General features: G+C 34.3%; 17 protein-coding genes across 17 annotated transcripts; 8 read left to right on the plus strand and 9 right to left on the minus strand.

The window, feature by feature from the left end:
• Positions 1–86: 86 nt before the first annotated feature.
• On the minus strand, positions 87–1,748 carry MONOS_18400 (uncharacterized protein; the record flags this gene model as incomplete). The annotated part of the gene is made up of 5 exons (XM_067871418.1): positions 87–231; positions 304–363; positions 430–598; positions 809–1,276; positions 1,499–1,748. 5 exons carry the CDS (start codon positions 1,746–1,748, stop codon positions 87–89), a joined length of 1,092 nt encoding a protein of 363 aa, XP_067718655.1.
• A 347-nt stretch (positions 1,749–2,095) lies between these two features.
• On the plus strand, positions 2,096–2,842 carry MONOS_18401 (putative replication-associated protein; the record flags this gene model as incomplete). Its single annotated transcript, XM_067871419.1, has 1 exon — positions 2,096–2,842. One exon carries the CDS (start codon positions 2,096–2,098, stop codon positions 2,840–2,842), a length of 747 nt encoding a protein of 248 aa, XP_067718656.1.
• A 100-nt stretch (positions 2,843–2,942) lies between these two features.
• MONOS_18402 (uncharacterized protein) lies at positions 2,943–4,605 on the minus strand (the record flags this gene model as incomplete). Its single annotated transcript, XM_067871420.1, has 5 exons — positions 2,943–3,087; positions 3,160–3,219; positions 3,286–3,454; positions 3,665–4,132; positions 4,356–4,605. 5 exons carry the CDS (start codon positions 4,603–4,605, stop codon positions 2,943–2,945), a joined length of 1,092 nt encoding a protein of 363 aa, XP_067718657.1.
• A 348-nt stretch (positions 4,606–4,953) lies between these two features.
• Positions 4,954–5,700, plus strand: MONOS_18403 (putative replication-associated protein; the record flags this gene model as incomplete). Its single annotated transcript, XM_067871421.1, has 1 exon — positions 4,954–5,700. One exon carries the CDS (start codon positions 4,954–4,956, stop codon positions 5,698–5,700), a length of 747 nt encoding a protein of 248 aa, XP_067718658.1.
• Positions 5,701–5,797: 97 nt separating this feature from the next.
• Positions 5,798–7,460, minus strand: MONOS_18404 (uncharacterized protein; the record flags this gene model as incomplete). Its single annotated transcript, XM_067871422.1, has 5 exons — positions 5,798–5,942; positions 6,015–6,074; positions 6,141–6,309; positions 6,520–6,987; positions 7,211–7,460. The coding sequence occupies 5 exons, from the start codon at positions 7,458–7,460 to the stop codon at positions 5,798–5,800; spliced, it is 1,092 nt and encodes a 363-aa protein (XP_067718659.1).
• A 348-nt stretch (positions 7,461–7,808) lies between these two features.
• On the plus strand, positions 7,809–8,555 carry MONOS_18405 (putative replication-associated protein; the record flags this gene model as incomplete). Its single annotated transcript, XM_067871423.1, has 1 exon — positions 7,809–8,555. One exon carries the CDS (start codon positions 7,809–7,811, stop codon positions 8,553–8,555), a length of 747 nt encoding a protein of 248 aa, XP_067718660.1.
• Positions 8,556–8,653: 98 nt separating this feature from the next.
• Positions 8,654–10,315, minus strand: MONOS_18406 (uncharacterized protein; the record flags this gene model as incomplete). Its single annotated transcript, XM_067871424.1, has 5 exons — positions 8,654–8,798; positions 8,871–8,930; positions 8,997–9,165; positions 9,376–9,843; positions 10,066–10,315. The coding sequence occupies 5 exons, from the start codon at positions 10,313–10,315 to the stop codon at positions 8,654–8,656; spliced, it is 1,092 nt and encodes a 363-aa protein (XP_067718661.1).
• Positions 10,316–10,662: 347 nt separating this feature from the next.
• On the plus strand, positions 10,663–11,409 carry MONOS_18407 (putative replication-associated protein; the record flags this gene model as incomplete). The annotated part of the gene is made up of 1 exon (XM_067871425.1): positions 10,663–11,409. One exon carries the CDS (start codon positions 10,663–10,665, stop codon positions 11,407–11,409), a length of 747 nt encoding a protein of 248 aa, XP_067718662.1.
• Positions 11,410–11,508: 99 nt separating this feature from the next.
• On the minus strand, positions 11,509–13,170 carry MONOS_18408 (uncharacterized protein; the record flags this gene model as incomplete). The annotated part of the gene is made up of 5 exons (XM_067871426.1): positions 11,509–11,653; positions 11,726–11,785; positions 11,852–12,020; positions 12,231–12,698; positions 12,921–13,170. The coding sequence occupies 5 exons, from the start codon at positions 13,168–13,170 to the stop codon at positions 11,509–11,511; spliced, it is 1,092 nt and encodes a 363-aa protein (XP_067718663.1).
• A 346-nt stretch (positions 13,171–13,516) lies between these two features.
• On the plus strand, positions 13,517–14,263 carry MONOS_18409 (putative replication-associated protein; the record flags this gene model as incomplete). The annotated part of the gene is made up of 1 exon (XM_067871427.1): positions 13,517–14,263. The coding sequence occupies one exon, from the start codon at positions 13,517–13,519 to the stop codon at positions 14,261–14,263; it is 747 nt and encodes a 248-aa protein (XP_067718664.1).
• Positions 14,264–14,360: 97 nt separating this feature from the next.
• Positions 14,361–16,023, minus strand: MONOS_18410 (uncharacterized protein; the record flags this gene model as incomplete). The annotated part of the gene is made up of 5 exons (XM_067871429.1): positions 14,361–14,505; positions 14,578–14,637; positions 14,704–14,872; positions 15,083–15,550; positions 15,774–16,023. 5 exons carry the CDS (start codon positions 16,021–16,023, stop codon positions 14,361–14,363), a joined length of 1,092 nt encoding a protein of 363 aa, XP_067718665.1.
• A 348-nt stretch (positions 16,024–16,371) lies between these two features.
• Positions 16,372–17,118, plus strand: MONOS_18411 (putative replication-associated protein; the record flags this gene model as incomplete). Its single annotated transcript, XM_067871430.1, has 1 exon — positions 16,372–17,118. The coding sequence occupies one exon, from the start codon at positions 16,372–16,374 to the stop codon at positions 17,116–17,118; it is 747 nt and encodes a 248-aa protein (XP_067718666.1).
• Positions 17,119–17,216: 98 nt separating this feature from the next.
• MONOS_18412 (uncharacterized protein) lies at positions 17,217–18,879 on the minus strand (the record flags this gene model as incomplete). The annotated part of the gene is made up of 5 exons (XM_067871431.1): positions 17,217–17,361; positions 17,434–17,493; positions 17,560–17,728; positions 17,939–18,406; positions 18,630–18,879. 5 exons carry the CDS (start codon positions 18,877–18,879, stop codon positions 17,217–17,219), a joined length of 1,092 nt encoding a protein of 363 aa, XP_067718667.1.
• A 347-nt stretch (positions 18,880–19,226) lies between these two features.
• MONOS_18413 (putative replication-associated protein) lies at positions 19,227–19,973 on the plus strand (the record flags this gene model as incomplete). Its single annotated transcript, XM_067871432.1, has 1 exon — positions 19,227–19,973. One exon carries the CDS (start codon positions 19,227–19,229, stop codon positions 19,971–19,973), a length of 747 nt encoding a protein of 248 aa, XP_067718668.1.
• Positions 19,974–20,072: 99 nt separating this feature from the next.
• MONOS_18414 (uncharacterized protein) lies at positions 20,073–21,734 on the minus strand (the record flags this gene model as incomplete). The annotated part of the gene is made up of 5 exons (XM_067871433.1): positions 20,073–20,217; positions 20,290–20,349; positions 20,416–20,584; positions 20,795–21,262; positions 21,485–21,734. The coding sequence occupies 5 exons, from the start codon at positions 21,732–21,734 to the stop codon at positions 20,073–20,075; spliced, it is 1,092 nt and encodes a 363-aa protein (XP_067718669.1).
• Positions 21,735–22,223: 489 nt separating this feature from the next.
• Positions 22,224–22,826, plus strand: MONOS_18415 (uncharacterized protein; the record flags this gene model as incomplete). The annotated part of the gene is made up of 1 exon (XM_067871434.1): positions 22,224–22,826. One exon carries the CDS (start codon positions 22,224–22,226, stop codon positions 22,824–22,826), a length of 603 nt encoding a protein of 200 aa, XP_067718670.1.
• Positions 22,827–22,925: 99 nt separating this feature from the next.
• MONOS_10227 (uncharacterized protein) lies at positions 22,926–24,122 on the minus strand (the record flags this gene model as incomplete). Its single annotated transcript, XM_067862657.1, has 3 exons — positions 22,926–23,245; positions 23,648–23,955; positions 24,043–24,122. The coding sequence occupies 3 exons, from the start codon at positions 24,120–24,122 to the stop codon at positions 22,926–22,928; spliced, it is 708 nt and encodes a 235-aa protein (XP_067718671.1).
• Positions 24,123–24,742: the final 620 nt, after the last annotated feature.

Raw genomic sequence — 24,742 nt, forward strand, 5'->3', positions numbered from 1 at the left:
TATTTTAACTTCACTTTTAATATTTAATTCCCAATAGGGTGCAAAAATGCGTGAATTGATTTTTTTATAATAATAAAAAAAAAATATTAATTATCATCATGTAAAATAGTAAAAGAAGAGGAGGGCCCAGGAGTAGAACCGGTAGCGCTACTTCCACCACGTGGTTCATTTCCGATTCCACCACTGACCTCCTCAGATTCCTTAACAATAGCATTAGGTCTAGTTCCCTGACTAGTAAAAATTGTTCCCACAGGTTCATATACACCAGTTTGTATATCTTCTAAAGGCATTCCATTAACATACCTAAAGTAATTAACTTGATCATATTTATAACTTAATGTACATTGAGCTGACTGAGATGCACTTTCAAATAAATCATGAAATTTATCCTCAGCTCCAAATCCTCCTAAAATATAAATTGTATAATACCACCTATTTGGCTCCGTTTCTTGAGTCCATAACGTCTTCATATTTGGATATATATTAAAATGAAATTGAGTTACCCAATTAGTATCAGCACTTATTCTAAGTAACTTATCCATAAATAATTGCGCATTAAGGTTAGCCAACCAAGTCCTTTTAAATCCTTTAACATAACCTGATGTTAAAAGATAGGGTCTCTTAAACATAGACCATACATTATTTCCCAAATCTAAATTTGAACCCCACTTCCTAAATATTATAACTCTAGCATAAGCATGTGACCACTTATTCATATCTTCATCAACATTAAATGGTGATACATTAAAAATAAAATTATAACTTATTTTATATAAATTATAATTAGACTTCATATGTTGCACCAAACTAGGCATAGTACCATTAATATTAATATATGTAATAGAACCAGAAGGATAATTTAAACTACCACCTGAACTCATTGTCATATTATACATATAAATCACTCCAGTTGCACCTTGTGTAGATCGATAGTCTATTGGTCTATTCTTATACAACCAATTAAAATATCTACGTTTCCTTATTCTATATCTCCTACGTAATCTTCTACGTAAACGCCTTCCTCTTCTTCTCCTACGTCTTATTTTTATACCCGTTCCAGTTTGCTTTACCTGTTTCCAATTGGGAACTCTACCTTGTCCTGCTTTTCTTATAGTACTATATAACTTACGTCGATTATGCCATTGCCATAAAGCTGTGGCTGCTCCTCTAATTAACCCTGACCCCCCTGCATATTTCACTAACCTAGCTGCAGGTCTAGCAATATTAGTAACATTTCTAGCTAAAGTAGCTGCTGTTGATGAATATGGCAATATAGCTGCCATAAAAAATGACGTGGAAAAAAGGAATTTTATGATCAAAAATGAGACATATAAAATTTAATTATGGTACACTATTTCTGGAACATAAACCCTAGTATCCCAAATACCATTAAATAACATATATATTCGATGATGTTCCTTAAAAGCTGCATCAAATAACGGTTTAACCCTTTTATAAACCATCTTAAACAAAGCTTGCCTCCTTCTATGAGCACTACCTACTCTTCTCAAAGCACGCGGCCTTTTCCTATTTCTAATAGTTAATATTCTCCACAATACATTAAATTCTTCAAGACATTTAGCTACAACTTCATTACATCGTTCCATATACCAATCGATATTCTCCATTTGCATCTTCCACGCACGCGTCCAACGAGGTGCCCACATAACATCTACATCTTCAATAAATGCCTTCCGAGAAAGTGGAATATCACCTAACCAATCATCATTATCGATATTAAACGCCATATATAATATTTTTGATCTGACCCTTAATAATTTCCGACCTCTCAGAAGTCTCAGAAGTTGCCGATAGGTAATACTAAACTATCGGCAACTAATTATGGGTTCGGAAAAATTTTTGATCTGACCCATAAAATAATATTTAATTTACCTGAATGTCACAAATTGAAAACTTCAGAAGCAGAGCATATTGTTTCACGTTAAACAATTATACAAACGATGAATTTGAACACATAAAGCACATAGACTGCAGATATTTAGTTGTTGGCGAAGAAGTAGGCGCAATGGGTACACCGCATTTACAAGGTTACGTTCATTTTAAAAATCAGAAGTCCTTTCATACCGTAAAGCTAATGATAAGCGAAAGGTGTCACTTAGAAGCTGCCAAGGGATCCCCAGATGACAATCGGAAGTATTGCACCAAAGAAAATAAATTCTTTGAAAAAGGAGAGTTACCACAGCAAGGTAAACGTTCAGATATTGATAAAGCAATATCAATGATTCAAGAAGGAAAATCAATCACAGAAGTGGCCAAGGAAATGCCAAAGCAAATCGTACTGCACGGAAAAGGATTATCTCACTTAGCTAACATTCTACATGAAGAGCAGCAAGGAGACAGGACAGAAAGAAGGGAAAATTACTGGCTGTGGGGAAAAACAGGCTCAGGAAAAACTACTTACGTTAAAAATAAAGCAAAAGAATTGAAGGAATCATTAGGTTGGAGATGCTACTATTGGCCTGTATCTCCTGGGTTTTTCACTAACTACACTAATCAAGAAATCGCTGTATTCGACGACTTCGACCCCCATACCATGGACTTTAAAATGTTCTTAAAGATTACAGATCCTTGGTGTAATCCAGCTATAAACACCAAAGGAGATTCTGGTACTTTTACTTCAAACTTAGTTTTCTTCACCGCTACAGAACCCGCAGAAACAATATTAAAGGGATGCGTAGACACAGATGACCAAATGGGTCAGGTTTCTAGAAGAATTAAAAATATTCATGTTCCTAACGATTTACAAGAACCTAACCTAGACGATGAAACAGCACCTACTCAACCCGATAACGAATATGACCCTTTTATTAATCAACTTTAATTTTAAATTTTTATTTTAACTTCACTTTTAATATTTAATTCCCAATAGGGTGCAAAAATGCGTGAATTGATTTTTTTATAATAATAATAAAAAAAAAATATTAATTATCATCATGTAAAATAGTAAAAGAAGAGGAGGGCCCAGGAGTAGAACCGGTAGCGCTACTTCCACCACGTGGTTCATTTCCGATTCCACCACTGACCTCCTCAGATTCCTTAACAATAGCATTAGGTCTAGTTCCCTGACTAGTAAAAATTGTTCCCACAGGTTCATATACACCAGTTTGTATATCTTCTAAAGGCATTCCATTAACATACCTAAAGTAATTAACTTGATCATATTTATAACTTAATGTACATTGAGCTGACTGAGATGCACTTTCAAATAAATCATGAAATTTATCCTCAGCTCCAAATCCTCCTAAAATATAAATTGTATAATACCACCTATTTGGCTCCGTTTCTTGAGTCCATAACGTCTTCATATTTGGATATATATTAAAATGAAATTGAGTTACCCAATTAGTATCAGCACTTATTCTAAGTAACTTATCCATAAATAATTGCGCATTAAGGTTAGCCAACCAAGTCCTTTTAAATCCTTTAACATAACCTGATGTTAAAAGATAGGGTCTCTTAAACATAGACCATACATTATTTCCCAAATCTAAATTTGAACCCCACTTCCTAAATATTATAACTCTAGCATAAGCATGTGACCACTTATTCATATCTTCATCAACATTAAATGGTGATACATTAAAAATAAAATTATAACTTATTTTATATAAATTATAATTAGACTTCATATGTTGCACCAAACTAGGCATAGTACCATTAATATTAATATATGTAATAGAACCAGAAGGATAATTTAAACTACCACCTGAACTCATTGTCATATTATACATATAAATCACTCCAGTTGCACCTTGTGTAGATCGATAGTCTATTGGTCTATTCTTATACAACCAATTAAAATATCTACGTTTCCTTATTCTATATCTCCTACGTAATCTTCTACGTAAACGCCTTCCTCTTCTTCTCCTACGTCTTATTTTTATACCCGTTCCAGTTTGCTTTACCTGTTTCCAATTGGGAACTCTACCTTGTCCTGCTTTTCTTATAGTACTATATAACTTACGTCGATTATGCCATTGCCATAAAGCTGTGGCTGCTCCTCTAATTAACCCTGACCCCCCTGCATATTTCACTAACCTAGCTGCAGGTCTAGCAATATTAGTAACATTTCTAGCTAAAGTAGCTGCTGTTGATGAATATGGCAATATAGCTGCCATAAAAAATGACGTGGAAAAAAAGGAATTTTATGATCAAAAATGAGACATATAAAATTTAATTATGGTACACTATTTCTGGAACATAAACCCTAGTATCCCAAATACCATTAAATAACATATATATTCGATGATGTTCCTTAAAAGCTGCATCAAATAACGGTTTAACCCTTTTATAAACCATCTTAAACAAAGCTTGCCTCCTTCTATGAGCACTACCTACTCTTCTCAAAGCACGCGGCCTTTTCCTATTTCTAATAGTTAATATTCTCCACAATACATTAAATTCTTCAAGACATTTAGCTACAACTTCATTACATCGTTCCATATACCAATCGATATTCTCCATTTGCATCTTCCACGCACGCGTCCAACGAGGTGCCCACATAACATCTACATCTTCAATAAATGCCTTCCGAGAAAGTGGAATATCACCTAACCAATCATCATTATCGATATTAAACGCCATATATAATATTTTTTGATCTGACCCTTAATAATTTCCGACCTCTCAGAAGTCTCAGAAGTTGCCGATAGGTAATACTAAACTATCGGCAACTAATTATGGGTTCGGAAAAATTTTTGATCTGACCCATAAAATAATATTTAATTTACCTGAATGTCACAAATTGAAAACTTCAGAAGCAGAGCATATTGTTTCACGTTAAACAATTATACAAACGATGAATTTGAACACATAAAGCACATAGACTGCAGATATTTAGTTGTTGGCGAAGAAGTAGGCGCAATGGGTACACCGCATTTACAAGGTTACGTTCATTTTAAAAATCAGAAGTCCTTTCATACCGTAAAGCTAATGATAAGCGAAAGGTGTCACTTAGAAGCTGCCAAGGGATCCCCAGATGACAATCGGAAGTATTGCACCAAAGAAAATAAATTCTTTGAAAAAGGAGAGTTACCACAGCAAGGTAAACGTTCAGATATTGATAAAGCAATATCAATGATTCAAGAAGGAAAATCAATCACAGAAGTGGCCAAGGAAATGCCAAAGCAAATCGTACTGCACGGAAAAGGATTATCTCACTTAGCTAACATTCTACATGAAGAGCAGCAAGGAGACAGGACAGAAAGAAGGGAAAATTACTGGCTGTGGGGAAAAACAGGCTCAGGAAAAACTACTTACGTTAAAAATAAAGCAAAAGAATTGAAGGAATCATTAGGTTGGAGATGCTACTATTGGCCTGTATCTCCTGGGTTTTTCACTAACTACACTAATCAAGAAATCGCTGTATTCGACGACTTCGACCCCCATACCATGGACTTTAAAATGTTCTTAAAGATTACAGATCCTTGGTGTAATCCAGCTATAAACACCAAAGGAGATTCTGGTACTTTTACTTCAAACTTAGTTTTCTTCACCGCTACAGAACCCGCAGAAACAATATTAAAGGGATGCGTAGACACAGATGACCAAATGGGTCAGGTTTCTAGAAGAATTAAAAATATTCATGTTCCTAACGATTTACAAGAACCTAACCTAGACGATGAAACAGCACCTACTCAACCCGATAACGAATATGACCCTTTTATTAATCAACTTTAATTTTAAATTTTTATTTTAACTTCACTTTTAATATTTAATTCCCAATAGGGTGCAAAAATGCGTGAATTGATTTTTTTATAATAATAATAAAAAAATATTAATTATCATCATGTAAAATAGTAAAAGAAGAGGAGGGCCCAGGAGTAGAACCGGTAGCGCTACTTCCACCACGTGGTTCATTTCCGATTCCACCACTGACCTCCTCAGATTCCTTAACAATAGCATTAGGTCTAGTTCCCTGACTAGTAAAAATTGTTCCCACAGGTTCATATACACCAGTTTGTATATCTTCTAAAGGCATTCCATTAACATACCTAAAGTAATTAACTTGATCATATTTATAACTTAATGTACATTGAGCTGACTGAGATGCACTTTCAAATAAATCATGAAATTTATCCTCAGCTCCAAATCCTCCTAAAATATAAATTGTATAATACCACCTATTTGGCTCCGTTTCTTGAGTCCATAACGTCTTCATATTTGGATATATATTAAAATGAAATTGAGTTACCCAATTAGTATCAGCACTTATTCTAAGTAACTTATCCATAAATAATTGCGCATTAAGGTTAGCCAACCAAGTCCTTTTAAATCCTTTAACATAACCTGATGTTAAAAGATAGGGTCTCTTAAACATAGACCATACATTATTTCCCAAATCTAAATTTGAACCCCACTTCCTAAATATTATAACTCTAGCATAAGCATGTGACCACTTATTCATATCTTCATCAACATTAAATGGTGATACATTAAAAATAAAATTATAACTTATTTTATATAAATTATAATTAGACTTCATATGTTGCACCAAACTAGGCATAGTACCATTAATATTAATATATGTAATAGAACCAGAAGGATAATTTAAACTACCACCTGAACTCATTGTCATATTATACATATAAATCACTCCAGTTGCACCTTGTGTAGATCGATAGTCTATTGGTCTATTCTTATACAACCAATTAAAATATCTACGTTTCCTTATTCTATATCTCCTACGTAATCTTCTACGTAAACGCCTTCCTCTTCTTCTCCTACGTCTTATTTTTATACCCGTTCCAGTTTGCTTTACCTGTTTCCAATTGGGAACTCTACCTTGTCCTGCTTTTCTTATAGTACTATATAACTTACGTCGATTATGCCATTGCCATAAAGCTGTGGCTGCTCCTCTAATTAACCCTGACCCCCCTGCATATTTCACTAACCTAGCTGCAGGTCTAGCAATATTAGTAACATTTCTAGCTAAAGTAGCTGCTGTTGATGAATATGGCAATATAGCTGCCATAAAAAATGACGTGGAAAAAAAGGAATTTTATGATCAAAAATGAGACATATAAAATTTAATTATGGTACACTATTTCTGGAACATAAACCCTAGTATCCCAAATACCATTAAATAACATATATATTCGATGATGTTCCTTAAAAGCTGCATCAAATAACGGTTTAACCCTTTTATAAACCATCTTAAACAAAGCTTGCCTCCTTCTATGAGCACTACCTACTCTTCTCAAAGCACGCGGCCTTTTCCTATTTCTAATAGTTAATATTCTCCACAATACATTAAATTCTTCAAGACATTTAGCTACAACTTCATTACATCGTTCCATATACCAATCGATATTCTCCATTTGCATCTTCCACGCACGCGTCCAACGAGGTGCCCACATAACATCTACATCTTCAATAAATGCCTTCCGAGAAAGTGGAATATCACCTAACCAATCATCATTATCGATATTAAACGCCATATATAATATTTTTTGATCTGACCCTTAATAATTTCCGACCTCTCAGAAGTCTCAGAAGTTGCCGATAGGTAATACTAAACTATCGGCAACTAATTATGGGTTCGGAAAAATTTTTGATCTGACCCATAAAATAATATTTAATTTACCTGAATGTCACAAATTGAAAACTTCAGAAGCAGAGCATATTGTTTCACGTTAAACAATTATACAAACGATGAATTTGAACACATAAAGCACATAGACTGCAGATATTTAGTTGTTGGCGAAGAAGTAGGCGCAATGGGTACACCGCATTTACAAGGTTACGTTCATTTTAAAAATCAGAAGTCCTTTCATACCGTAAAGCTAATGATAAGCGAAAGGTGTCACTTAGAAGCTGCCAAGGGATCCCCAGATGACAATCGGAAGTATTGCACCAAAGAAAATAAATTCTTTGAAAAAGGAGAGTTACCACAGCAAGGTAAACGTTCAGATATTGATAAAGCAATATCAATGATTCAAGAAGGAAAATCAATCACAGAAGTGGCCAAGGAAATGCCAAAGCAAATCGTACTGCACGGAAAAGGATTATCTCACTTAGCTAACATTCTACATGAAGAGCAGCAAGGAGACAGGACAGAAAGAAGGGAAAATTACTGGCTGTGGGGAAAAACAGGCTCAGGAAAAACTACTTACGTTAAAAATAAAGCAAAAGAATTGAAGGAATCATTAGGTTGGAGATGCTACTATTGGCCTGTATCTCCTGGGTTTTTCACTAACTACACTAATCAAGAAATCGCTGTATTCGACGACTTCGACCCCCATACCATGGACTTTAAAATGTTCTTAAAGATTACAGATCCTTGGTGTAATCCAGCTATAAACACCAAAGGAGATTCTGGTACTTTTACTTCAAACTTAGTTTTCTTCACCGCTACAGAACCCGCAGAAACAATATTAAAGGGATGCGTAGACACAGATGACCAAATGGGTCAGGTTTCTAGAAGAATTAAAAATATTCATGTTCCTAACGATTTACAAGAACCTAACCTAGACGATGAAACAGCACCTACTCAACCCGATAACGAATATGACCCTTTTATTAATCAACTTTAATTTTAAATTTTTATTTTAACTTCACTTTTAATATTTAATTCCCAATAGGGTGCAAAAATGCGTGAATTGATTTTTTATAATAATAATAAAAAAAAATATTAATTATCATCATGTAAAATAGTAAAAGAAGAGGAGGGCCCAGGAGTAGAACCGGTAGCGCTACTTCCACCACGTGGTTCATTTCCGATTCCACCACTGACCTCCTCAGATTCCTTAACAATAGCATTAGGTCTAGTTCCCTGACTAGTAAAAATTGTTCCCACAGGTTCATATACACCAGTTTGTATATCTTCTAAAGGCATTCCATTAACATACCTAAAGTAATTAACTTGATCATATTTATAACTTAATGTACATTGAGCTGACTGAGATGCACTTTCAAATAAATCATGAAATTTATCCTCAGCTCCAAATCCTCCTAAAATATAAATTGTATAATACCACCTATTTGGCTCCGTTTCTTGAGTCCATAACGTCTTCATATTTGGATATATATTAAAATGAAATTGAGTTACCCAATTAGTATCAGCACTTATTCTAAGTAACTTATCCATAAATAATTGCGCATTAAGGTTAGCCAACCAAGTCCTTTTAAATCCTTTAACATAACCTGATGTTAAAAGATAGGGTCTCTTAAACATAGACCATACATTATTTCCCAAATCTAAATTTGAACCCCACTTCCTAAATATTATAACTCTAGCATAAGCATGTGACCACTTATTCATATCTTCATCAACATTAAATGGTGATACATTAAAAATAAAATTATAACTTATTTTATATAAATTATAATTAGACTTCATATGTTGCACCAAACTAGGCATAGTACCATTAATATTAATATATGTAATAGAACCAGAAGGATAATTTAAACTACCACCTGAACTCATTGTCATATTATACATATAAATCACTCCAGTTGCACCTTGTGTAGATCGATAGTCTATTGGTCTATTCTTATACAACCAATTAAAATATCTACGTTTCCTTATTCTATATCTCCTACGTAATCTTCTACGTAAACGCCTTCCTCTTCTTCTCCTACGTCTTATTTTTATACCCGTTCCAGTTTGCTTTACCTGTTTCCAATTGGGAACTCTACCTTGTCCTGCTTTTCTTATAGTACTATATAACTTACGTCGATTATGCCATTGCCATAAAGCTGTGGCTGCTCCTCTAATTAACCCTGACCCCCCTGCATATTTCACTAACCTAGCTGCAGGTCTAGCAATATTAGTAACATTTCTAGCTAAAGTAGCTGCTGTTGATGAATATGGCAATATAGCTGCCATAAAAAATGACGTGGAAAAAAGGAATTTTATGATCAAAAATGAGACATATAAAATTTAATTATGGTACACTATTTCTGGAACATAAACCCTAGTATCCCAAATACCATTAAATAACATATATATTCGATGATGTTCCTTAAAAGCTGCATCAAATAACGGTTTAACCCTTTTATAAACCATCTTAAACAAAGCTTGCCTCCTTCTATGAGCACTACCTACTCTTCTCAAAGCACGCGGCCTTTTCCTATTTCTAATAGTTAATATTCTCCACAATACATTAAATTCTTCAAGACATTTAGCTACAACTTCATTACATCGTTCCATATACCAATCGATATTCTCCATTTGCATCTTCCACGCACGCGTCCAACGAGGTGCCCACATAACATCTACATCTTCAATAAATGCCTTCCGAGAAAGTGGAATATCACCTAACCAATCATCATTATCGATATTAAACGCCATATATAATATTTTTGATCTGACCCTTAATAATTTCCGACCTCTCAGAAGTCTCAGAAGTTGCCGATAGGTAATACTAAACTATCGGCAACTAATTATGGGTTCGGAAAAATTTTTGATCTGACCCATAAAATAATATTTAATTTACCTGAATGTCACAAATTGAAAACTTCAGAAGCAGAGCATATTGTTTCACGTTAAACAATTATACAAACGATGAATTTGAACACATAAAGCACATAGACTGCAGATATTTAGTTGTTGGCGAAGAAGTAGGCGCAATGGGTACACCGCATTTACAAGGTTACGTTCATTTTAAAAATCAGAAGTCCTTTCATACCGTAAAGCTAATGATAAGCGAAAGGTGTCACTTAGAAGCTGCCAAGGGATCCCCAGATGACAATCGGAAGTATTGCACCAAAGAAAATAAATTCTTTGAAAAAGGAGAGTTACCACAGCAAGGTAAACGTTCAGATATTGATAAAGCAATATCAATGATTCAAGAAGGAAAATCAATCACAGAAGTGGCCAAGGAAATGCCAAAGCAAATCGTACTGCACGGAAAAGGATTATCTCACTTAGCTAACATTCTACATGAAGAGCAGCAAGGAGACAGGACAGAAAGAAGGGAAAATTACTGGCTGTGGGGAAAAACAGGCTCAGGAAAAACTACTTACGTTAAAAATAAAGCAAAAGAATTGAAGGAATCATTAGGTTGGAGATGCTACTATTGGCCTGTATCTCCTGGGTTTTTCACTAACTACACTAATCAAGAAATCGCTGTATTCGACGACTTCGACCCCCATACCATGGACTTTAAAATGTTCTTAAAGATTACAGATCCTTGGTGTAATCCAGCTATAAACACCAAAGGAGATTCTGGTACTTTTACTTCAAACTTAGTTTTCTTCACCGCTACAGAACCCGCAGAAACAATATTAAAGGGATGCGTAGACACAGATGACCAAATGGGTCAGGTTTCTAGAAGAATTAAAAATATTCATGTTCCTAACGATTTACAAGAACCTAACCTAGACGATGAAACAGCACCTACTCAACCCGATAACGAATATGACCCTTTTATTAATCAACTTTAATTTTAAATTTTTATTTTAACTTCACTTTTAATATTTAATTCCCAATAGGGTGCAAAAATGCGTGAATTGATTTTTTATAATAATAATAAAAAAAAAATATTAATTATCATCATGTAAAATAGTAAAAGAAGAGGAGGGCCCAGGAGTAGAACCGGTAGCGCTACTTCCACCACGTGGTTCATTTCCGATTCCACCACTGACCTCCTCAGATTCCTTAACAATAGCATTAGGTCTAGTTCCCTGACTAGTAAAAATTGTTCCCACAGGTTCATATACACCAGTTTGTATATCTTCTAAAGGCATTCCATTAACATACCTAAAGTAATTAACTTGATCATATTTATAACTTAATGTACATTGAGCTGACTGAGATGCACTTTCAAATAAATCATGAAATTTATCCTCAGCTCCAAATCCTCCTAAAATATAAATTGTATAATACCACCTATTTGGCTCCGTTTCTTGAGTCCATAACGTCTTCATATTTGGATATATATTAAAATGAAATTGAGTTACCCAATTAGTATCAGCACTTATTCTAAGTAACTTATCCATAAATAATTGCGCATTAAGGTTAGCCAACCAAGTCCTTTTAAATCCTTTAACATAACCTGATGTTAAAAGATAGGGTCTCTTAAACATAGACCATACATTATTTCCCAAATCTAAATTTGAACCCCACTTCCTAAATATTATAACTCTAGCATAAGCATGTGACCACTTATTCATATCTTCATCAACATTAAATGGTGATACATTAAAAATAAAATTATAACTTATTTTATATAAATTATAATTAGACTTCATATGTTGCACCAAACTAGGCATAGTACCATTAATATTAATATATGTAATAGAACCAGAAGGATAATTTAAACTACCACCTGAACTCATTGTCATATTATACATATAAATCACTCCAGTTGCACCTTGTGTAGATCGATAGTCTATTGGTCTATTCTTATACAACCAATTAAAATATCTACGTTTCCTTATTCTATATCTCCTACGTAATCTTCTACGTAAACGCCTTCCTCTTCTTCTCCTACGTCTTATTTTTATACCCGTTCCAGTTTGCTTTACCTGTTTCCAATTGGGAACTCTACCTTGTCCTGCTTTTCTTATAGTACTATATAACTTACGTCGATTATGCCATTGCCATAAAGCTGTGGCTGCTCCTCTAATTAACCCTGACCCCCCTGCATATTTCACTAACCTAGCTGCAGGTCTAGCAATATTAGTAACATTTCTAGCTAAAGTAGCTGCTGTTGATGAATATGGCAATATAGCTGCCATAAAAAATGACGTGGAAAAAAGGAATTTTATGATCAAAAATGAGACATATAAAATTTAATTATGGTACACTATTTCTGGAACATAAACCCTAGTATCCCAAATACCATTAAATAACATATATATTCGATGATGTTCCTTAAAAGCTGCATCAAATAACGGTTTAACCCTTTTATAAACCATCTTAAACAAAGCTTGCCTCCTTCTATGAGCACTACCTACTCTTCTCAAAGCACGCGGCCTTTTCCTATTTCTAATAGTTAATATTCTCCACAATACATTAAATTCTTCAAGACATTTAGCTACAACTTCATTACATCGTTCCATATACCAATCGATATTCTCCATTTGCATCTTCCACGCACGCGTCCAACGAGGTGCCCACATAACATCTACATCTTCAATAAATGCCTTCCGAGAAAGTGGAATATCACCTAACCAATCATCATTATCGATATTAAACGCCATATATAATATTTTTGATCTGACCCTTAATAATTTCCGACCTCTCAGAAGTCTCAGAAGTTGCCGATAGGTAATACTAAACTATCGGCAACTAATTATGGGTTCGGAAAAATTTTGATCTGACCCATAAAATAATATTTAATTTACCTGAATGTCACAAATTGAAAACTTCAGAAGCAGAGCATATTGTTTCACGTTAAACAATTATACAAACGATGAATTTGAACACATAAAGCACATAGACTGCAGATATTTAGTTGTTGGCGAAGAAGTAGGCGCAATGGGTACACCGCATTTACAAGGTTACGTTCATTTTAAAAATCAGAAGTCCTTTCATACCGTAAAGCTAATGATAAGCGAAAGGTGTCACTTAGAAGCTGCCAAGGGATCCCCAGATGACAATCGGAAGTATTGCACCAAAGAAAATAAATTCTTTGAAAAAGGAGAGTTACCACAGCAAGGTAAACGTTCAGATATTGATAAAGCAATATCAATGATTCAAGAAGGAAAATCAATCACAGAAGTGGCCAAGGAAATGCCAAAGCAAATCGTACTGCACGGAAAAGGATTATCTCACTTAGCTAACATTCTACATGAAGAGCAGCAAGGAGACAGGACAGAAAGAAGGGAAAATTACTGGCTGTGGGGAAAAACAGGCTCAGGAAAAACTACTTACGTTAAAAATAAAGCAAAAGAATTGAAGGAATCATTAGGTTGGAGATGCTACTATTGGCCTGTATCTCCTGGGTTTTTCACTAACTACACTAATCAAGAAATCGCTGTATTCGACGACTTCGACCCCCATACCATGGACTTTAAAATGTTCTTAAAGATTACAGATCCTTGGTGTAATCCAGCTATAAACACCAAAGGAGATTCTGGTACTTTTACTTCAAACTTAGTTTTCTTCACCGCTACAGAACCCGCAGAAACAATATTAAAGGGATGCGTAGACACAGATGACCAAATGGGTCAGGTTTCTAGAAGAATTAAAAATATTCATGTTCCTAACGATTTACAAGAACCTAACCTAGACGATGAAACAGCACCTACTCAACCCGATAACGAATATGACCCTTTTATTAATCAACTTTAATTTTAAATTTTTATTTTAACTTCACTTTTAATATTTAATTCCCAATAGGGTGCAAAAATGCGTGAATTGATTTTTTTATAATAATAATAAAAAAATATTAATTATCATCATGTAAAATAGTAAAAGAAGAGGAGGGCCCAGGAGTAGAACCGGTAGCGCTACTTCCACCACGTGGTTCATTTCCGATTCCACCACTGACCTCCTCAGATTCCTTAACAATAGCATTAGGTCTAGTTCCCTGACTAGTAAAAATTGTTCCCACAGGTTCATATACACCAGTTTGTATATCTTCTAAAGGCATTCCATTAACATACCTAAAGTAATTAACTTGATCATATTTATAACTTAATGTACATTGAGCTGACTGAGATGCACTTTCAAATAAATCATGAAATTTATCCTCAGCTCCAAATCCTCCTAAAATATAAATTGTATAATACCACCTATTTGGCTCCGTTTCTTGAGTCCATAACGTCTTCATATTTGGATATATATTAAAATGAAATTGAGTTACCCAATTAGTATCAGCACTTATTCTAAGTAACTTATCCATAAATAATTGCGCATTAAGGTTAGCCAACCAAGTCCTTTTAAATCCTTTAACATAACCTGATGTTAAAAGATAGGGTCTCTTAAACATAGACCATACATTATTTCCCAAATCTAAATTTGAACCCCACTTCCTAAATATTATAACTCTAGCATAAGCATGTGACCACTTATTCATATCTTCATCAACATTAAATGGTGATACATTAAAAATAAAATTATAACTTATTTTATATAAATTATAATTAGACTTCATATGTTGCACCAAACTAGGCATAGTACCATTAATATTAATATATGTAATAGAACCAGAAGGATAATTTAAACTACCACCTGAACTCATTGTCATATTATACATATAAATCACTCCAGTTGCACCTTGTGTAGATCGATAGTCTATTGGTCTATTCTTATACAACCAATTAAAATATCTACGTTTCCTTATTCTATATCTCCTACGTAATCTTCTACGTAAACGCCTTCCTCTTCTTCTCCTACGTCTTATTTTTATACCCGTTCCAGTTTGCTTTACCTGTTTCCAATTGGGAACTCTACCTTGTCCTGCTTTTCTTATAGTACTATATAACTTACGTCGATTATGCCATTGCCATAAAGCTGTGGCTGCTCCTCTAATTAACCCTGACCCCCCTGCATATTTCACTAACCTAGCTGCAGGTCTAGCAATATTAGTAACATTTCTAGCTAAAGTAGCTGCTGTTGATGAATATGGCAATATAGCTGCCATAAAAAATGACGTGGAAAAAAAGGAATTTTATGATCAAAAATGAGACATATAAAATTTAATTATGGTACACTATTTCTGGAACATAAACCCTAGTATCCCAAATACCATTAAATAACATATATATTCGATGATGTTCCTTAAAAGCTGCATCAAATAACGGTTTAACCCTTTTATAAACCATCTTAAACAAAGCTTGCCTCCTTCTATGAGCACTACCTACTCTTCTCAAAGCACGCGGCCTTTTCCTATTTCTAATAGTTAATATTCTCCACAATACATTAAATTCTTCAAGACATTTAGCTACAACTTCATTACATCGTTCCATATACCAATCGATATTCTCCATTTGCATCTTCCACGCACGCGTCCAACGAGGTGCCCACATAACATCTACATCTTCAATAAATGCCTTCCGAGAAAGTGGAATATCACCTAACCAATCATCATTATCGATATTAAACGCCATATATAATATTTTTTGATCTGACCCTTAATAATTTCCGACCTCTCAGAAGTCTCAGAAGTTGCCGATAGGTAATACTAAACTATCGGCAACTAATTATGGGTTCGGAAAAATTTTTGATCTGACCCATAAAATAATATTTAATTTACCTGAATGTCACAAATTGAAAACTTCAGAAGCAGAGCATATTGTTTCACGTTAAACAATTATACAAACGATGAATTTGAACACATAAAGCACATAGACTGCAGATATTTAGTTGTTGGCGAAGAAGTAGGCGCAATGGGTACACCGCATTTACAAGGTTACGTTCATTTTAAAAATCAGAAGTCCTTTCATACCGTAAAGCTAATGATAAGCGAAAGGTGTCACTTAGAAGCTGCCAAGGGATCCCCAGATGACAATCGGAAGTATTGCACCAAAGAAAATAAATTCTTTGAAAAAGGAGAGTTACCACAGCAAGGTAAACGTTCAGATATTGATAAAGCAATATCAATGATTCAAGAAGGAAAATCAATCACAGAAGTGGCCAAGGAAATGCCAAAGCAAATCGTACTGCACGGAAAAGGATTATCTCACTTAGCTAACATTCTACATGAAGAGCAGCAAGGAGACAGGACAGAAAGAAGGGAAAATTACTGGCTGTGGGGAAAAACAGGCTCAGGAAAAACTACTTACGTTAAAAATAAAGCAAAAGAATTGAAGGAATCATTAGGTTGGAGATGCTACTATTGGCCTGTATCTCCTGGGTTTTTCACTAACTACACTAATCAAGAAATCGCTGTATTCGACGACTTCGACCCCCATACCATGGACTTTAAAATGTTCTTAAAGATTACAGATCCTTGGTGTAATCCAGCTATAAACACCAAAGGAGATTCTGGTACTTTTACTTCAAACTTAGTTTTCTTCACCGCTACAGAACCCGCAGAAACAATATTAAAGGGATGCGTAGACACAGATGACCAAATGGGTCAGGTTTCTAGAAGAATTAAAAATATTCATGTTCCTAACGATTTACAAGAACCTAACCTAGACGATGAAACAGCACCTACTCAACCCGATAACGAATATGACCCTTTTATTAATCAACTTTAATTTTAAATTTTTATTTTAACTTCACTTTTAATATTTAATTCCCAATAGGGTGCAAAAATGCGTGAATTGATTTTTTTATAATAATAATAAAAAAAATATTAATTATCATCATGTAAAATAGTAAAAGAAGAGGAGGGCCCAGGAGTAGAACCGGTAGCGCTACTTCCACCACGTGGTTCATTTCCGATTCCACCACTGACCTCCTCAGATTCCTTAACAATAGCATTAGGTCTAGTTCCCTGACTAGTAAAAATTGTTCCCACAGGTTCATATACACCAGTTTGTATATCTTCTAAAGGCATTCCATTAACATACCTAAAGTAATTAACTTGATCATATTTATAACTTAATGTACATTGAGCTGACTGAGATGCACTTTCAAATAAATCATGAAATTTATCCTCAGCTCCAAATCCTCCTAAAATATAAATTGTATAATACCACCTATTTGGCTCCGTTTCTTGAGTCCATAACGTCTTCATATTTGGATATATATTAAAATGAAATTGAGTTACCCAATTAGTATCAGCACTTATTCTAAGTAACTTATCCATAAATAATTGCGCATTAAGGTTAGCCAACCAAGTCCTTTTAAATCCTTTAACATAACCTGATGTTAAAAGATAGGGTCTCTTAAACATAGACCATACATTATTTCCCAAATCTAAATTTGAACCCCACTTCCTAAATATTATAACTCTAGCATAAGCATGTGACCACTTATTCATATCTTCATCAACATTAAATGGTGATACATTAAAAATAAAATTATAACTTATTTTATATAAATTATAATTAGACTTCATATGTTGCACCAAACTAGGCATAGTACCATTAATATTAATATATGTAATAGAACCAGAAGGATAATTTAAACTACCACCTGAACTCATTGTCATATTATACATATAAATCACTCCAGTTGCACCTTGTGTAGATCGATAGTCTATTGGTCTATTCTTATACAACCAATTAAAATATCTACGTTTCCTTATTCTATATCTCCTACGTAATCTTCTACGTAAACGCCTTCCTCTTCTTCTCCTACGTCTTATTTTTATACCCGTTCCAGTTTGCTTTACCTGTTTCCAATTGGGAACTCTACCTTGTCCTGCTTTTCTTATAGTACTATATAACTTACGTCGATTATGCCATTGCCATAAAGCTGTGGCTGCTCCTCTAATTAACCCTGACCCCCCTGCATATTTCACTAACCTAGCTGCAGGTCTAGCAATATTAGTAACATTTCTAGCTAAAGTAGCTGCTGTTGATGAATATGGCAATATAGCTGCCATAAAAAATGACGTGGAAAAAAAGGAATTTTATGATCAAAAATGAGACATATAAAATTTAATTATGGTACACTATTTCTGGAACATAAACCCTAGTATCCCAAATACCATTAAATAACATATATATTCGATGATGTTCCTTAAAAGCTGCATCAAATAACGGTTTAACCCTTTTATAAACCATCTTAAACAAAGCTTGCCTCCTTCTATGAGCACTACCTACTCTTCTCAAAGCACGCGGCCTTTTCCTATTTCTAATAGTTAATATTCTCCACAATACATTAAATTCTTCAAGACATTTAGCTACAACTTCATTACATCGTTCCATATACCAATCGATATTCTCCATTTGCATCTTCCACGCACGCGTCCAACGAGGTGCCCACATAACATCTACATCTTCAATAAATGCCTTCCGAGAAAGTGGAATATCACCTAACCAATCATCATTATCGATATTAAACGCCATATATAATATTTTTTGATCTGACCCTTAATAATTTCCGACCTCTCAGAAGTCTCAGAAGTTGCCGATAGGTAATACTAAACTATCGGCAACTAATTATGGGTTCGGAAAAATTTTGATCTGACCCATAAAATAATATTTAATTTACCTGAATGTCACAAATTGAAAACTTCAGAAGCAGAGCATATTGTTTCACGTTAAACAATTATACAAACGATGAATTTGAACACATAAAGCACATAGACTGCAGATATTTAGTTGTTGGCGAAGAAGTAGGCGCAATGGGTACACCGCATTTACAAGGTTACGTTCATTTTAAAAATCAGAAGTCCTTTCATACCGTAAAGCTAATGATAAGCGAAAGGTGTCACTTAGAAGCTGCCAAGGGATCCCCAGATGACAATCGGAAGTATTGCACCAAAGAAAATAAATTCTTTGAAAAAGGAGAGTTACCACAGCAAGGTAAACGTTCAGATATTGATAAAGCAATATCAATGATTCAAGAAGGAAAATCAATCACAGAAGTGGCCAAGGAAATGCCAAAGCAAATCGTACTGCACGGAAAAGGATTATCTCACTTAGCTAACATTCTACATGAAGAGCAGCAAGGAGACAGGACAGAAAGAAGGGAAAATTACTGGCTGTGGGGAAAAACAGGCTCAGGAAAAACTACTTACGTTAAAAATAAAGCAAAAGAATTGAAGGAATCATTAGGTTGGAGATGCTACTATTGGCCTGTATCTCCTGGGTTTTTCACTAACTACACTAATCAAGAAATCGCTGTATTCGACGACTTCGACCCCCATACCATGGACTTTAAAATGTTCTTAAAGATTACAGATCCTTGGTGTAATCCAGCTATAAACACCAAAGGAGATTCTGGTACTTTTACTTCAAACTTAGTTTTCTTCACCGCTACAGAACCCGCAGAAACAATATTAAAGGGATGCGTAGACACAGATGACCAAATGGGTCAGGTTTCTAGAAGAATTAAAAATATTCATGTTCCTAACGATTTACAAGAACCTAACCTAGACGATGAAACAGCACCTACTCAACCCGATAACGAATATGACCCTTTTATTAATCAACTTTAATTTTAAATTTTTATTTTAACTTCACTTTTAATATTTAATTCCCAATAGGGTGCAAAAATGCGTGAATTGATTTTTTTATAATAATAATAAAAAAAAATATTAATTATCATCATGTAAAATAGTAAAAGAAGAGGAGGGCCCAGGAGTAGAACCGGTAGCGCTACTTCCACCACGTGGTTCATTTCCGATTCCACCACTGACCTCCTCAGATTCCTTAACAATAGCATTAGGTCTAGTTCCCTGACTAGTAAAAATTGTTCCCACAGGTTCATATACACCAGTTTGTATATCTTCTAAAGGCATTCCATTAACATACCTAAAGTAATTAACTTGATCATATTTATAACTTAATGTACATTGAGCTGACTGAGATGCACTTTCAAATAAATCATGAAATTTATCCTCAGCTCCAAATCCTCCTAAAATATAAATTGTATAATACCACCTATTTGGCTCCGTTTCTTGAGTCCATAACGTCTTCATATTTGGATATATATTAAAATGAAATTGAGTTACCCAATTAGTATCAGCACTTATTCTAAGTAACTTATCCATAAATAATTGCGCATTAAGGTTAGCCAACCAAGTCCTTTTAAATCCTTTAACATAACCTGATGTTAAAAGATAGGGTCTCTTAAACATAGACCATACATTATTTCCCAAATCTAAATTTGAACCCCACTTCCTAAATATTATAACTCTAGCATAAGCATGTGACCACTTATTCATATCTTCATCAACATTAAATGGTGATACATTAAAAATAAAATTATAACTTATTTTATATAAATTATAATTAGACTTCATATGTTGCACCAAACTAGGCATAGTACCATTAATATTAATATATGTAATAGAACCAGAAGGATAATTTAAACTACCACCTGAACTCATTGTCATATTATACATATAAATCACTCCAGTTGCACCTTGTGTAGATCGATAGTCTATTGGTCTATTCTTATACAACCAATTAAAATATCTACGTTTCCTTATTCTATATCTCCTACGTAATCTTCTACGTAAACGCCTTCCTCTTCTTCTCCTACGTCTTATTTTTATACCCGTTCCAGTTTGCTTTACCTGTTTCCAATTGGGAACTCTACCTTGTCCTGCTTTTCTTATAGTACTATATAACTTACGTCGATTATGCCATTGCCATAAAGCTGTGGCTGCTCCTCTAATTAACCCTGACCCCCCTGCATATTTCACTAACCTAGCTGCAGGTCTAGCAATATTAGTAACATTTCTAGCTAAAGTAGCTGCTGTTGATGAATATGGCAATATAGCTGCCATAAAAAATGACGTGGAAAAAAGGAATTTTATGATCAAAAATGAGACATATAAAATTTAATTATGGTACACTATTTCTGGAACATAAACCCTAGTATCCCAAATACCATTAAATAACATATATATTCGATGATGTTCCTTAAAAGCTGCATCAAATAACGGTTTAACCCTTTTATAAACCATCTTAAACAAAGCTTGCCTCCTTCTATGAGCACTACCTACTCTTCTCAAAGCACGCGGCCTTTTCCTATTTCTAATAGTTAATATTCTCCACAATACATTAAATTCTTCAAGACATTTAGCTACAACTTCATTACATCGTTCCATATACCAATCGATATTCTCCATTTGCATCTTCCACGCACGCGTCCAACGAGGTGCCCACATAACATCTACATCTTCAATAAATGCCTTCCGAGAAAGTGGAATATCACCTAACCAATCATCATTATCGATATTAAACGCCATATATAATATTTTTGATCTGACCCTTAATAATTTCCGACCTCTCAGAAGTCTCAGAAGTTGCCGATAGGTAATACTAAACTATCGGCAACTAATTATGGGTTCGGAAAAATTTTGATCTGACCCATAAAATAATATTTAATTTACCTGAATGTCACAAATTGAAAACTTCAGAAGCAGAGCATATTGTTTCACGTTAAACAATTATACAAACGATGAATTTGAACACATAAAGCACATAGACTGCAGATATTTAGTTGTTGGCGAAGAAGTAGGCGCAATGGGTACACCGCATTTACAAGGTTACGTTCATTTTAAAAATCAGAAGTCCTTTCATACCGTAAAGCTAATGATAAGCGAAAGGTGTCACTTAGAAGCTGCCAAGGGATCCCCAGATGACAATCGGAAGTATTGCACCAAAGAAAATAAATTCTTTGAAAAGGAGAGTTACCACAGCAAGGTAAACGTTCAGATATTGATAAAGCAATATCAATGATTCAAGAAGGAAAATCAATCACAGAAGTGGCCAAGGAAATGCCAAAGCAAATCGTACTGCACGGAAAAGGATTATCTCACTTAGCTAACATTCTACATGAAGAGCAGCAAGGAGACAGGACAGAAAGAAGGGAAAATTACTGGCTGTGGGGAAAAACAGGCTCAGGAAAAACTACTTACGTTAAAAATAAAGCAAAAGAATTGAAGGAATCATTAGGTTGGAGATGCTACTATTGGCCTGTATCTCCTGGGTTTTTCACTAACTACACTAATCAAGAAATCGCTGTATTCGACGACTTCGACCCCCATACCATGGACTTTAAAATGTTCTTAAAGATTACAGATCCTTGGTGTAATCCAGCTATAAACACCAAAGGAGATTCTGGTACTTTTACTTCAAACTTAGTTTTCTTCACCGCTACAGAACCCGCAGAAACAATATTAAAGGGATGCGTAGACACAGATGACCAAATGGGTCAGGTTTCTAGAAGAATTAAAAATATTCATGTTCCTAACGATTTACAAGAACCTAACCTAGACGATGAAACAGCACCTACTCAACCCGATAACGAATATGACCCTTTTATTAATCAACTTTAATTTTAAATTTTTATTTTAACTTCACTTTTAATATTTAATTCCCAATAGGGTGCAAAAATGCGTGAATTGATTTTTTTATAATAATAATAAAAAAAAATATTAATTATCATCATGTAAAATAGTAAAAGAAGAGGAGGGCCCAGGAGTAGAACCGGTAGCGCTACTTCCACCACGTGGTTCATTTCCGATTCCACCACTGACCTCCTCAGATTCCTTAACAATAGCATTAGGTCTAGTTCCCTGACTAGTAAAAATTGTTCCCACAGGTTCATATACACCAGTTTGTATATCTTCTAAAGGCATTCCATTAACATACCTAAAGTAATTAACTTGATCATATTTATAACTTAATGTACATTGAGCTGACTGAGATGCACTTTCAAATAAATCATGAAATTTATCCTCAGCTCCAAATCCTCCTAAAATATAAATTGTATAATACCACCTATTTGGCTCCGTTTCTTGAGTCCATAACGTCTTCATATTTGGATATATATTAAAATGAAATTGAGTTACCCAATTAGTATCAGCACTTATTCTAAGTAACTTATCCATAAATAATTGCGCATTAAGGTTAGCCAACCAAGTCCTTTTAAATCCTTTAACATAACCTGATGTTAAAAGATAGGGTCTCTTAAACATAGACCATACATTATTTCCCAAATCTAAATTTGAACCCCACTTCCTAAATATTATAACTCTAGCATAAGCATGTGACCACTTATTCATATCTTCATCAACATTAAATGGTGATACATTAAAAATAAAATTATAACTTATTTTATATAAATTATAATTAGACTTCATATGTTGCACCAAACTAGGCATAGTACCATTAATATTAATATATGTAATAGAACCAGAAGGATAATTTAAACTACCACCTGAACTCATTGTCATATTATACATATAAATCACTCCAGTTGCACCTTGTGTAGATCGATAGTCTATTGGTCTATTCTTATACAACCAATTAAAATATCTACGTTTCCTTATTCTATATCTCCTACGTAATCTTCTACGTAAACGCCTTCCTCTTCTTCTCCTACGTCTTATTTTTATACCCGTTCCAGTTTGCTTTACCTGTTTCCAATTGGGAACTCTACCTTGTCCTGCTTTTCTTATAGTACTATATAACTTACGTCGATTATGCCATTGCCATAAAGCTGTGGCTGCTCCTCTAATTAACCCTGACCCCCCTGCATATTTCACTAACCTAGCTGCAGGTCTAGCAATATTAGTAACATTTCTAGCTAAAGTAGCTGCTGTTGATGAATATGGCAATATAGCTGCCATAAAAAATGACGTGGAAAAAAAGGAATTTTATGATCAAAAATGAGACATATAAAATTTAATTATGGTACACTATTTCTGGAACATAAACCCTAGTATCCCAAATACCATTAAATAACATATATATTCGATGATGTTCCTTAAAAGCTGCATCAAATAACGGTTTAACCCTTTTATAAACCATCTTAAACAAAGCTTGCCTCCTTCTATGAGCACTACCTACTCTTCTCAAAGCACGCGGCCTTTTCCTATTTCTAATAGTTAATATTCTCCACAATACATTAAATTCTTCAAGACATTTAGCTACAACTTCATTACATCGTTCCATATACCAATCGATATTCTCCATTTGCATCTTCCACGCACGCGTCCAACGAGGTGCCCACATAACATCTACATCTTCAATAAATGCCTTCCGAGAAAGTGGAATATCACCTAACCAATCATCATTATCGATATTAAACGCCATATATAATATTTTTTGATCTGACCCTTAATAATTTCCGACCTCTCAGAAGTCTCAGAAGTTGCCGATAGGTAATACTAAACTATCGGCAACTAATTATGGGTTCGGAAAAATTTTTGATCTGACCCATAAAATAATATTTAATTTACCTGAATGT

Source organism: Monocercomonoides exilis (genome assembly GCF_001643675.1).
Source record: "Monocercomonoides exilis strain PA203 chromosome Unknown scaffold77-98982, whole genome shotgun sequence".
Taxonomy (NCBI): domain Eukaryota; phylum Preaxostyla; order Oxymonadida; family Polymastigidae; genus Monocercomonoides; species Monocercomonoides exilis.